The sequence below is a fragment of the Bubalus kerabau genome, chromosome 13 (assembly GCF_029407905.1).
Source record: "Bubalus kerabau isolate K-KA32 ecotype Philippines breed swamp buffalo chromosome 13, PCC_UOA_SB_1v2, whole genome shotgun sequence".
Lineage (NCBI taxonomy): Eukaryota > Metazoa > Chordata > Mammalia > Artiodactyla > Bovidae > Bubalus > Bubalus kerabau.
The window spans coordinates 2,091,663-2,105,980 of record NC_073636.1 but is presented as its reverse complement, the minus strand read 5'-3'; the positions used below and the strand labels follow the sequence as shown (position 1 = coordinate 2,105,980).

Sequence of the window (14,318 nt, the reverse complement as noted above, 5' to 3'; positions counted from 1 at the left end):
ACAAGCAAAAGTGAACTGAGGGGACACCAGAGCTGTAGAGAGAGGAGGGGGTTGGGTGACTTTCCTTCTTGCAGTGGTATAGATCCAAAACATGGTACAAAACACTGAAAATTCATCAACTATATTCCAATGAAAAAAATCAAGTAAAAACCACAATATGACAATTTGCAAAGGAAGAAATATAAATTGACAATAAGTATACCAAAAATTCAACTTAATAAAGAAGTGCAGATTAAGATACTAAAACATCACTTTATCCTCGATCAGTTTGCACTTTCATATCTTGCTGATAGCTACAAACTGAAACAGAAATGTCTTTAAATTGATCTAGGGATCTCATTTCTAGAATTTTAAGAAAATAATTAAGAATATGTGAAAGATTTATCCATACATATTTATCACTACATTTCTTGCAATAGCAAATAATAAAAAACAACCTTTATGTTCAACAATAGAAAATCATTTAGATAAATTGTAGTTTGTCCATTAAAAGAAAACATTGAAAATCCACGCAAATGACTCTCTTCCTTTATACTATAAAACAAGCAAAAAAGACCCATTCAACTTACTTTTTCTTATTGTCCTTTTTGGCTGTCTTTTCCAGAGCTGCTCTCCTTCTCAAGTAGTCGTTCTGGATTTCATTGTATTTCGTAGTGTGCTCTTTGATGAGGTCGGTGGTTTTCTTGTGGTGTCTCTTAACCAGGTCTTTCATTTCCTTGTAGTGCTTCTTTTGAAGTTTCACAAACGACTTCTGCTGCTTTAGCTCTTCAATCGTCTGCGCTTCTACTTCTGCAAAAAATGGGTATGAGAGCTGAGAGAGTGGGAGGGCTGGGCGGGCAGAGCCGCGGCTGCTGAGTAGTTATCTGTCTGACGCTGGCCCACAGGCTGGAGGGCAGGGCTTGGAGGTTGGACGGTACTCCCGGCTGCTGGCTATTGCTTGCTAACTTTGTGACTATGTTACCAAATTTCTCAGACTCAGTTTCTTTACTGTTAAGTTTTTTAAATGTTAGGGTTCCCCAGAAACAGAGCCCAAGGGAAGGATTCAGGCATGCCTGGTCTACCGCGGGGGCCCTCAGGATGGGAGTGAGGGCAGCGGGTACAGAAGCAGCAGCAGCTGATGCGATCTCGGCCGGGGTCTGCCTCTGCCTGACCCCAGGGGGCGCTCTGCAGCTGTGAACTGTACTACAGGGTCAGTTTCACCTTGAAGCAACATAATTGGCAATGTCAGTGGGAGAGGCATAAGCTCCCTGGAGAAGGGGCTTCCTTTCAGCTGGGGGCAAATTTCTTTCTTTTAATGAAAGACTTCCTACACAATCTTCATCTATCCCTGTGGTTTGCTGCTGCTGCTGCTAAGTCGCTTCAGTCGTGTCCAACTCTGTGCGACCCCAGAGACCGCAGCCTACCAGGCCCCCTCGTTCCTGGGATTCTCCAGGCAAGAACACTGGAGTGGGTTGCCATTTCCTTCTCCAATGCATGAAAGTGAAAAGCGAAAGTGAAGTCGCTCAGTTGTGTCAGACTCCTAGTGATCCCATGGACTACAGCCCACCAGGCTCCTCCGTCCATGGGATATGCCAGGCAAGAGTACTGAAGTGGGTTGCCATTGCGTTCTCCGTGTGGTTTGCTAATGTTTGCAAATAGCACTACACCAGCTTTGATACAAATCTTTGATGCCTAGAACATCAAATGCATCAGGGCATTGTCAGAGACACAGCTGTGTAACAAGTAGCTTAAAGGGATATAATGAGACATGCTGCATGATCGAGTACCTGACACAGCAGCTAGATATTTCTCAGATGAGAAATCCCTCTTCCGGATCAGTGTGCCTTCCGTGAAGGCAGTTTTCAAAAGCAGAGGAAGTTCTGAGCTGTTAGCAACCAACATTCACTACAGCTGGGAGCTGGGTGCACCAGATGGTAGAGGCAACTTGGGTGGGCACCAAAAGGATTCACTTCAAGGATCACACAATGTCTGTTTCTTAAGGTGGTTATGGTGATGATGAAAGAATTGATGCAGTTTTTAACAAATGTGTGCACAGGTTCTTGAGCACCATTTCTCAGGGGCACTATTCACAGGATGGACATAGTAGGTTTGTATGTTTCTCACAACACTGCTCCAGTATAAATCAGTAAGATGAAGGAAGGTCCTTACTGTTATTCGCCCAAAGGCACCATGAGGTTAGTGGCAGCTTACATAACTACATAGTGTTTTATTTAATGCCAAGAAAACACTTAATGTGACAGAGCTTGGTCTTAAAACAGTCTGCATTTTATTGATTTATTTAATCAATTTTAGAATATGCACTTAAAAATATGTTAACGTTTCTAAAACTAAGATGCATCATATAGTTAATAGATAGTCACAATTTGTTGGTGCTTTTCCTTCTTGGCACTCCATGAGTAACAGGATACCTGAAAATGGACGGTGCCTTAAATTCAATGAATTATCATTTATTTAGACCTGGACTAAGTCATGGTTCACATGTTTCCAATCCTTTGATGTGAACTTTCCACTTCTGGGAACAAAAATAAGTTATTATAAATATTTAGCACTGTCAAGAGATTCAGAGATAATATATGCCATGAATAACAACAGACCTAAATAGAAAATGGAATGTCTAGTGGATAAACATTGATATCAGAGTAATAATTTATGTTCTTAAATACTAAGGTCTTTAAGCAATTGAAATATGCTTCCCTTTTAATAATGGATCTATTCTCCTGACATTCAATTCCTTTTGAGAAAGAGGCCAGGGAGAGAAACACGTCCATTTGTTTAACAGTTTCCCTCAGGCCCGAGTGGACTTATTATGGTTGCATAATGACTTATTATGTTAAAATTTATAATCCTAAGGAATCACTGCCATTTTGGTGACATATTCAACCCCACTTCTTAAAAAATGATGTGCAATGTGTCAGCTGTGGCAAGTTTAGGAACAAGGTTCCAGGTGTTCCAATTTATGATTAAAAATAATCCCATTGAAAGTACTATTTTTTAAAAAATCTGTGGATAAAAGGCTACTTTTTGAATATGTCCTTAAACATAAAGATAATGTCCATTTATATAAGGAAATAGATAGCACTCATAAGCAAACCACCCTGATATAATCACTGCTAATATATCAATACAAATATCCACTTTTCATCTATGCATTTGTGTATTTTTAAATAATATTGCAATCATGCTCTGATTTATTTTTTCTCTTGTTTTATATGTGAACATTTTATTGTTTCTCATGGAATGAAGTCTATAAACACATGTTTTCTTTTCATACATTTCTAAAATAATTTTCATGCATATTTTATATGTTATTTTGGTGAAATCATAAATACACATTCCTTTCAATTTTCACAAAGTGAACAGGCTTCTATATCCACCACTTAGAACAAAATCAGGATATTATAGGACCCCAGAGGCCTCTTTGTGACTCCTGCCCTTGCGCCCACCCTCCATGTAGAATCCAAATCCTTGTTTCTAAGAACACAAATCACTTTTGCCTGTTTTTGAACTTTATGTAGCTGGGATCATAAAGAAAGTGCTCTTTTGTGCCTGTTCTCCTTTCTCCAACATTATGCTTATAAATTTTATCCATGTAGTTCTGTGTAATTGTAGTTTATATCTACAGATGAATCCTATTTTATTCTGTCACTAAACCACAATTTATTTATCCACTCTCCTGGTTATGGATATTTGGGTTGTTTACGGTTTGGGCTTCTGACCTGTAGTTCTGCTTTTGGTGTACATTTCTGTTGTATATTGGGCCAACATGCTACATAATGCTACACATTGCTCACTTTATTAAAGAAAGGTCATACCAATTTTAGTCCTACTAGTTTAAGAAACTTACTGACTATAAAGTAGTTGCAAACTGTATCATCATTCTTAAACACCGTGTATTCTATGGTCACAAATAGTCCATATTCTGCATTTCTAAAACATGCTTTATTGTGGGTACTTTGGGAAGACTGCATTCCTGTTCATTGGGTCACATTTCCAACATGAAACTATTCCTTGATTCCAAAATATATGAAAAGTATGTTATTTTTTATATCAATAAGGTCCTATCTACCAAGTATGGTTACTTCTCTGTGATTACATTATGTAACATGGGTTGAACCAGGATATATCTGTAGATGGTTTTAGAAAAGAAATACCAATCATGTTATATTTCAAAGATAAAATTTCCTCCCCTCTAAATACTTACACTGTGTAATATTCAGGTGCCTAAATCCATAGGGGGCAAGATGGTATTTACCTGTTAAAACACTCTGAATAAGATCTTCTGTTTTGGCAGGTGCCTTTACAGAACCTAAAATAAAAAGACAAAATAAATAGCCTCCTATAACTTTTAAAATTATCTTCTTCCTGTAAAACAACGTTTGGCTCTGGTCTCTGTTTCTTTATTACAGATTACAAATTCCTGAAGAAAATTATCCTAAAAACATTCTAAGACATGTCTTCATTTTGTAATTTTGTGTCAAACAAATTAAATGTGAACCTATATGCTCCATTTATAGAGAGAAAGGACATCTCTCCACTTTGAATCAAAACTCTGTCAACAAATTCAGTTTTGACAATGCTACTGCCACCTTCTGGCAAAATCAGGAGTGACACGTGAAGACCACTGGTAGGTCAGCAGGCAGGAACAAAGTTTCAGGCAAAACCTATTGGGTGCCAAAGTCACTGGTTAAAAGTTTAAGGAGAAACAGGATAGTCTCATGGTCTTGAAGTCTCTCCCCCAAGATATTTATTAACTATAAAGGGGAAAAGTACAACTCTAAGTGGAGGAATCAGGCAGGTGGCACCTTAATCAAGTGACCCAACATGAGGTACAGCAACATCAGGTATTCCTGACATGATGCTCTGAGAACAGCATCGCTTCTGTGACGTTCCTGTCACAAATGCACACCTCCAGTCTAACCGTGAGAAAACATCGGGCCAATCCAAATTGAGGTGCCGTCTACAAAATAACAGACCAGTACTCTAAAGGTACACAGGGCATGGAAAAATGAACAGACTGAGGGACTGTTGCAGATTCAAAGAGGCTAAGGACACATGACAATTAATACAGTGTGAGATCCTGAGTTCAAACCTGGAACAATAAAGACATTAGTGGAAGGCAGGTGAAGTTCAAAGTCTATGGTTTAATTCAAGGCATTATGCCAATGTTAATTTCCTGGTCTGACTCTCACCGATGTTAACACCAGAGAAGAGGAATCCATTTTTGTAATGTATTCTGTGTTATTTTGAAAATGATTCTAAAACACCCAGTTAAATCAAATGCTAAGTTTTATCCTACTCTCAAAAGCATAAGGTTATTCGCTATTTAAAAAACTTATTCATATTCTAGAAACACACAGAATGTTTGTATTTGGTACATAAAATCTTCATTTGAAAATATCACGTCTTGTTTATACTTGTCACTGTTTAATATTAATCTCAACAATCTCCTTTCTTAAGTAGCCTCAGTAGGAGCAGAGAAGCTAAAGGGAAGGATTTTAGGATCATGGAGAATGGTGTCAGTTTTGCCTTCACTCTACATTAGCAATGTGGCCTTCAAGAAGTAACTTATTTCTGCAATTTAAAACTGCAATTTATTCATCTGTACTGTGGGGATGATGGTGGAATCAGTCCTCAGAGGCCTGGTCTGAGAGTGAAATGAGATAATCCATGTGAAAGGCTGAGCATGCTCAGCACGTGGTTGGCACTTAAAATTAGTGAAAAGTGAGTTGGAGAAAGATGGGAAGGAATTCTTGGTTGAGAGTTAATTTAGTGAAGCAGAACTAAGAATGTACTTCTAAAGCATAAAGTATAAGGTGTTTGAAGAACCCCTCACACACCCTGCCAGCAGATGGACCAACATCCATCACTAAATAAAGACATGGGGAATCTGGGTGATATTTTGTTTTGGTTTCACAAGTTATCAGCAGAGCCAGATGAGCACTTACAAGTCTCATAAAAAGGACTTACAAGTCCTTCTTTCTCTCCTCCCTCCCTTCCTTCCTTCTGTTATTCATCCCTCAGCAAACATTTCTGGACCGCCTCCTAAGTCCATGTGTCTCCCTAGCCTCATGATGCTAACTCAGTCATGCTGCCCGCTTTTAGTGTGGACACACTAGAGACTGCTGGTTACGTAGTGCAGCTCTTTCCTCGGAATGTTTACCTGGAGCTGGTTGGCTGTGCAGAGCCTGGGAGGGTGGTTTGGGTGTCAGGGACGTCGTGTGATTCACCCCGTTTTCTGCTGGAGTTGGCCTGGCTTCACTCGGAGCTTCTGATGGTGTTTCCCCAGGATCAGCCTAAAATCATAGACATACTTTCATTTTCCACACTTCTTACAGTTCTTTTGTTACCTTCTGAAACCCACAAAGTTACATTTGATGCCATTTCCACAACGCATTTGGACTCTGAAATTTCACATTTGAATCTATGTGGAAAGCAGGGTAAAAACAGCATGGTATTGAACCATGATTGTGGTAGGTTAATTGTATTAAAGCCCCAATATCTATGCCTTCCTGTGTTCTGGCCCTTGAGTGTGTCCTCCCACACTGACAGTGGAATTGAGCATGTGATTTGCTTTGGTCAAATGAAAGAGTAGCAAACATAATGTAAGCAATGCATTGAAAAGCCATGTGCAAATGTTTCTTCTCTTTCTCAGACCCCTGCTATAGCCATGGAGCATGAGAATCCATGTGGAGACAAGCTGAGTCACATAGGCAAGGACATCCTGGACCAGGCAGCCCCAAGCTGACCGTGGAAACTTAAGTGAGTCCAGCTCAGATGAACTGAGACTAGTCCAGATCAACAGAACTGCCCAGCTAACCAAATGACTCATGAACAATAATAAGCAGTTGATGTTGTAAGCCGCTAAATTGGAGGACTATTTGTTATGCAGCAGTAACCAACTGACAGTGGTTATAAGTGTTGATTTTAGAGTCAGACTTATCTGGGCTATAAGGCCCTGCCACTTATTAACGGTGTGATATTGAGCAAGTCACTTAACTGTCTGCCACTCATTTTTCTCATCTTTATTGATGAGGATATGTATTGGACTGGCCAAAAAGTTCATTTGCATTTTTTGAAACACCTTACAAAAAAAACTCAAACTTTATGGCCAACTTGATATGTACTGGGGATCATATTGTCTACATTGTAATGCTGTTTAGAGAATCAAGTAAGTTACTATTTATAAAGTGCTTAGAATAATTCCTGGCACAGAGTATATATGTGCATGTTAAAGAGACAAAACATTTAAGCTTGTATAACACTACCAATGAATAATAGTAACAAATACATTAAGTGAAAGTGAAAGTGAAGTCGTTCAGTCATGTCCAACTCTTTGCCACCCCATGGACTGTAGCCTACCAGGCTTCTCCATCCATGGGATTCTCCAGGCAAGAATACTGGAGTGGGTTACCATTTCCTTCTCCAGGGTATCTTCCTGACCCAGGGGTTGAACCTGGGTCTCCTGCATTGGAGGCAGATGCTTTAACCTCTGAGCCACCAGGGAAGCCCCATTAACATGTATGAAATTTCAAGACTTCCCTGATGGCTCAGACGGTCTGTCTACAATGCAGGAGACCTGGGTTCGATCCCTGGGTGGGGAAGATCTCCTGGAGAAGGCAATGGCAACCCACTCAAGTATTCTTGCCTGGAAAATACCATGGACGGAGGAGCCTGGTAGGCTACAGTCCACAGGGTTGCAAAGAGTTGGACATGACTGAGCGACTTCACTTTCACTTTCTATGAAATCTCTACTGCATTCCCTATAGCAGCTAGTCTGCTATGCACTGTTCAGAGCAAACATTTAATGTTTGATGAATAAATGTTGATCTTAATAAAACAGTTGCCTCCATAATTATATACCATCTCAGTGGTGCTTTCTGGGGTTGTACAATTCTTTTCTCAGAATTACCTTCTGAGTTCAGGGCGGATTTTCCTGACAATGAGGCTACCCCAATGCTCTACTTTGTAGTATCATTAAAAATATAATTAGGAAATGGCCAGAAGTCATTTGGAACCCAATGTTATGACATTTTGTCATGTAATTACAGAAAGCAGGTTGTATTACAATAGCATTTTTAGAAAATGTAAGATGAGAATGAAAATAATTACTCTCATTGTCACAAGTGGCTTTTTTAAAATTTATTTTAATTGGAGGCTAATTACTTTACAATATTGTAGTGGTTTTTGCCATACAAGTGGCTTTTAATCTGTCCCCCAAAGCATCTTTAAAACATGTTCCAACACTGCTTTTGGTGATGGATGGCGAACTTATTTTAATTCAGTGAACAATCCCTGTTTACCTACCACAGCCTGTTCTGCTCAGAGCTGTGACGCTGAGATGCAAGAGATAAGCTGGGGTCAGTGGTGATGGTGGGGCAGGGAGGCAAGAACCTAGGCCTGTGGAACTCATGATACAGAATGCTGGCTTCTGAAAGATGGCTGCTCCGAAGGGGGAAGTTCTGGTGTGTGTTATTCAGCTACATCCATCAGGAAAATTCTCCTTAAAATCATGATGCCCAGGAGGGGATTGCATATTTTTTGTTCAGCAAGAGACTGCAACCTGAAGGCTTATGGTTCCACTAGAGTGCATGGAAATGCTCACTAAGTGTTGCCAGATTTTAAAATGAAGGAGATTTTACCTTAATAAAATGGATTTCCTACTTCACTTGAAAAATCATATAGGGTACCACTGGACCTGCAATCTCACTCTGGATGAGAACAGAGGGGTTTCTGCTCCTTTAGCACAATTCCATCTTACTCATTTACCTGCCTTGGTCCTGTAGTCACTGGGTTTGCAGGAGACACTTGAGAAGAATGAACTATCAGAGATGTTTGACCACAAAATTCCTAAAGAAAGTATATTTAAATTGCACAGAAGAGAGCTGAAGTAAAGGGAGTGCTGAAAAGAGGACTGGGTCATCAGCAAAGTTACCCCCAGCTTTGTCCTCTGGCTTGAATACTGGGAGGGAAAGTTTTCTACCTCCCAGTTGTAGGGGGCCTCCACTGTCATCAAACTCAGCCACCTGGGAAGTAGGGACAGAAGGTGCTCTGTTCCATGGGCAATCTGGAACCCGTTTATATCAAGCAGGTTTCTGTAACCATATGGGGAATAAACTAGATTCTTTCCGGTATGACAGCTGGCTGATACCAGCTGTCTGCAGGAAGACAGGGAAGAGGACAATTTTGATGGAGCAAAGAATGGAGGTGGTGGAAAGTCAGTTTCCATGAAGGCAATCATGTGTGGCTGCTTTTTGGCAATTAGGAGGAGTGTCAGGGGCCCTCAGGCTGGAGGCATATTCAAAATAAACACAGAAGGTTATTTCACCTGTATCCAGTTTTGCAGGTATTCCATGCAGATGTGTGCCCTTGGGAAATCAAGTTCAATCATTTAACTCTAGTTGAGATGCAGGAAATAGAAACCTCTGCTTATCAAGGGTGTATAAGACAAAGCCCTTACATTCCAGAAATTGATATAATGTATGAATTCAAAGACACTTTTAAAAAAGCAGATACATGTTGGCCTTCCCTTAAGAATCCACCTTGCAACGGAAGGGACACTGGTTGGATCCCTGATCTAGGAAGATTTCATATTCCTTGGAGCAACTAAGCCTGTGCACCGCAACGACTGAGCTCAGGCGCCCAGGAGCCGGTGCTCTGGGGAAGCCACCGCAGTGGATCGCAGACACAGGACAACAAAGCGAAACCCCCACCCCCCGCAACTAGAGAAAGCCCGTGTGCAGCAAGGAAGACCCAGCACAGCTGAAAAATAAATAGATTTTTTTTTTTTTAAAGCAGATTAACGTTGAGGAAATACAACTGGCAAAAATTTTGTAGTTACAACTGAGTATCAAGAGATCGTCAAAGCCTGGAGCTGGATTTGGGGCAGGCTCTGGATAAATGCTTGGTCCGGGGGTCCTGCTCCAGGAAGGGCAGGCTGCATCGCATACATAATCCCAAGGTCACGTGGGGCCCCTCGCACTGTAACAAGCAATTGGTAGAAATGATGGAAATGAGCAAAGCAGACGAGATGGAATGTCACAGGGCGAAGCGAGGCTGTGCCCAGACCTGGAGAAGGAGCCGTTTAGAGCGGTGACTGCTTTCAGCCCGGGCTTCCAGGAAAGTTGGAAAACTGCGTTTTTGTCAGCTGTCTCCCATTTTAAAACCACTGAGAAGCCAAACAAAGCTCATCTTCAGAGTGCATTTGGCTGAGAAGCTGCGCACCTGGGCCCTGCGCTCGGAGGAGAGAGCTCGCCAGGATTTCAGTCGGTCCAGGCCAGCTGTGGACCCACCCAACGGCTGGAAACCCAGTGGGTGGGGCCACCTGCCTGCAGTCCCCGCCCACTTTCCTTATCGGGGCCAGCAAAGGAGGGCAGAATGCTGAACGCTAAGGACTCGGGGACCCTTGTGTAGACTGACCCTTGTCAGAGACCTCTTAGGATTTCCTGGAAACTGATTATAAGCTAGTGAGAATTTATAGTGGCATAAGCATCAGACTGATGCTTAGAATATGTTGCTAACGAAGGGCAGTATATACAGATTTGAATTGGCATCTCCCTGATGAAGATCACCATGTGCCAGACACTGTCACACATGCCAGCTTCATCTCAGCCAGCAGGGAAAGCAGTCACTCAACTCCATCAGACGGCGGAGATTAGTTGTTCAGTCGCTCAGTCGTGTCCCACTCTGCGATCCCATGGGCTGAAGCATGCAGGCTTCCCTGTCCTTCACCATCTCCCAGAGCTTGCTCAAACCATCAGGGGCATTAGTAAGTGTCTTTACTAAAGACTTTGTTAAAAGTCACTAGTAACTTGCTGGAAGCCACATTGTTAACAGGGGCATTAATGTTTGAATATATGTTACAGTCTAAAGTCTAGGTTTTTCTACCGCATTAGTTCACCCTCTATTCTGATAAGAGCAACTTAAGCAACCATAATAGTAACTTACTTTATTGATGAGATACAGAGATGTATAAATGTAAACATTATTCTCAAAGAGCTTACTCTGTTGCACTAAAAAAGCATTCGTGTATTAAAAATGAGTTAAATAAAGCAGCTAAACACAAGAATTTGTGGGAGGGAGCCCAATGCAATACTATAATTTCTAATATCATTGAAAGGTTGAATAATTCACATGAGATGAAATGCAAGAACCAGATCCCTTGCCCCACTCACAAGCATAAGTGGAAGGCAATACTTGTGACTTTATTTCTCCCCAGTCCAAATATTCTTTTTCATGAGTTAGAATAAAATAAACCTGCAATCCTTTCTCATTGCACTGGAAATTACAATAGAAACAAAAGAACTGGAAATATTTTCTCAATTTAATGGCAAGACTCTTGGGATCCAATTAAACAAATTTTCAAGGAAAGAAGTTTCAGAAGTTTATTTCACTTGCACTAAATTTTGCTTACGTGAGTAGAGAAAAATGAGTTACAACAGAAATAGTTCACTACTCTCCAGTGGCCAAGTGGAAGCATTACACTATTTTTCTTTCAAAACATGAAATAGTAGATGTTTTTAAAGCCAAGATTTTATAAAAAATATTTTTATCCTTCCTATTTCCAATATGAACAGAAAAATCTTAAAATATAACATAAGTGGATCAGTAAAAAAATATAACTAGAAAGACCATTTTCACAAGTTTTAGAGAAGGAGGAAAGGCTACATGGAATGCTAGCTAAAAAGACTTCAGTCCCAGGCATTAAAAATTGGGTCTGATGATGAAGCAATAGAGAACTAGGATTTAGGGAATTTAGTGAGGTTCATATGGTAAAGTAAAAGGTTTTCCAAATACCACATGTGTGACTGGGCTATTGGTGGTGTTGGTGTTCTGCCTGAGTCATCTAAAAATACAAAAGTAATTACCCTCCAATTAAAATAAATCAATGAATTAAAAAATTAAAAAAAAACCCACAGTGCCTTCCATGTCATTGTTAGGATAATACTGTCTTCACTCGGATTCCAGATGGGTGAGGGCAAGGGCAAAGTCATTAGTGTCTCCAGAATATTTAGGTCAAGGCTCATAATTTCACCATGTAGAGATCTAGTTCACTCAGGATTAATTCAGGCAGTGGAAGTGGCTACATCAAAACCAGCCTTTCCCTTAACAAAGAGCTTTCTTAAACACCTGTACAATTGGTACCTTAAATTTATATTACCTGAGTGAAATTAGATTATGTATCTGCCCCACATTTCTAAAAAATTTACATTTCTAAAACCTGTATCCTAATGTATGTGTTCTAAAGCACTGAGGGATGATGTATGCTAATATTTGCAGCCTACTTTTAAATGCATCAAAAATCAGATGGAATAATGAAAGAATAGAGGGGTTATATATGTGATCTATATATCCACATATAGATGGATATATACATGATAAAGAAAACGCATCAAAATTGGAATTGTGGAATCCAGGTGATATACGGGTGCTCTTTGTATAATTCTTTCAACATTAGTGCATGTTTGAAAATCTTTATAATACGTTATGACAAAGCCTCTATCTTTTTAAGAGTCCATCAGAGTGAGTTAGAAGCAAAAGACAGCTTTAAGGAGCTGAGGAAATTCATTTGTTGACTTCAGTTTTCGTCATCACATGTGTCGTCATCATTCAAAGAAACTATCAGCATTCACGAGGTATCTCTTTGATGAAGCCTTAGTGACAGCTGCAAGTTACATGCATATGTGTGAATTTTAATTAAAGTCAGTTTCTTCCTCCAGACTGTAAGGACTATAAAAGCATCTGATTTTTCTAATCATTATATCTCTATATTGCCCAGTATGGAAACTGCCACAGTGTGTTAAAAAAAAAAAAACACAAAACTTTTATTAGAATGAATGCATGAAGAAATCGTTTGTTTCCTCCTCATGTATAATCAATAAATTATTAGTGACAGAGTCCTGAAATTAAAGAACCACTTAAATGTTATGATAAAAAGATATTTTTTGAATGAATGAATCAATGGGTGAAAAATATGAAGATGCTGCTCTTCCTGTTGTCTGTGGCTAGAGAATCATTTAATTCACAGTTGCAATAATTTATTTAGAAGGAGATTAAATGATGACAGGACATAGCTCTGCTGAGTATTTTGTGTTGCATATGTTACTCTTTTTACCAAATTTAATTTATTGGAAATATTTTGATATAGTCTCCAAAGAAATCAGCAGAAACAAACTCTTTGAGTCAGGCAGAAATCATGGATTTCTCCTTTAAAGAAGTTGTGGACCAACCACACTTCACATTCATTTTTTTGTGTCTTTCATATTAATTAAGTGAAATCATTTGGCAATGACTATGGCCTATCACTCACAGAACATATTCTGGGTCTGTGATGACATGGAGGGTGGGATGGGGTGTGTGGAAGGGAGACGTGTATGCTTGTGGCTGATTCACATTGTTGTAGGGCAGAAGCCAACACAGCTCTGTGAAACAAGTATCCTCCAATTACAGAAAAAAACCATTCTGGACAATTCCCCAAGAAGAGTTTTTCCTGTCACCCTTCCCAGTTTCCAGATGACAGTTGAGAATGCATAGAATTCTTGACTTTGTAATTTCATTTTGATTCCATGTGGGGAGAGCCACGTGCTTGAGAGACAGATGTAGGGCTCCAAGCCAATGGTTCTCAACGTGTGGCCCCTGGACCAGCAGCATTAGCATTGATGCAAACTTGTCAGGATGCCAGTTCTTGGTCCATCCCAGATCTGTTGAACCAGAAACTGTGGGGGCAGGCCCAGTGATCTGTGTTTCTAGGAGCCATCCAGGTGATCCTGATTCACAATAATACTAAAGTCTGAGAGCTCTACTACTCAAGGTATGGTCCATAGCAGCACCGGTATCACCTGGAAGCTTGTTAGAAATGCATAATTTTGTGCCCTGCTCCAGACCTATTAAATCTGAATTTGCATGATAGCAAGATCTGTATGCAGATTAAAATTCGAGAAGTCTTGCTCTAAAGCAGAGTGAAAAACTGTCATTTTTTAAAATTAGTGCCAAATTCTTAAATAGTGGATAAAGTGTCAAGCTTCCATCTTGGAAAACTTAAATGACATCCAATGCCTTATTGAGTTTAAACACTATAACTTTTTGAGAGCACCACCTTGGACTTTTTGCTATTGGATTATTTTACTGCCGAAATTCACACCAGACCATAGGATATTTTTTGTCTTGAATAATTAAACCCATTGAAGATGCCCACTGTGCCACACACAGAACTAAGAAGTAAATGGTTTTAGATAAATTTCAGCTCACTTATAAGAGCATGCGTGAGAAAACTAAAAAAGTAGGCCTCTTGGAATAACCGAAATTTGAGTATTAGCAAATAG

The 14,318-nt window shown here is 39.9% G+C and overlaps 1 protein-coding gene and 1 non-coding gene across 4 annotated transcripts in view; both read right to left on the bottom strand.

The window, feature by feature from the left end:
* PLCB1 (phospholipase C beta 1) overlaps positions 1-14,318 on the bottom strand; it is an 850,060-nt gene that overhangs the window by 131,469 nt on the left and 704,273 nt on the right. For all 3 annotated transcript variants that reach the window (XM_055543363.1, XM_055543364.1, XM_055543365.1), the window contains exons 24-26: positions 6,161-6,293; positions 4,253-4,306; positions 570-789 (exon numbers count right to left, since the gene is read on the bottom strand). In XM_055543363.1, the coding sequence (XP_055399338.1) occupies positions 570-789; positions 4,253-4,306; positions 6,161-6,293 (407 nt within the window). The remainder of the gene's footprint in view (positions 1-569; positions 790-4,252; positions 4,307-6,160; positions 6,294-14,318) is intronic.
* TRNAW-CCA (transfer RNA tryptophan (anticodon CCA)) lies at positions 7,432-7,504 on the bottom strand. The gene has a single exon. It is a non-coding gene; the product is annotated as a tRNA-Trp (tRNA).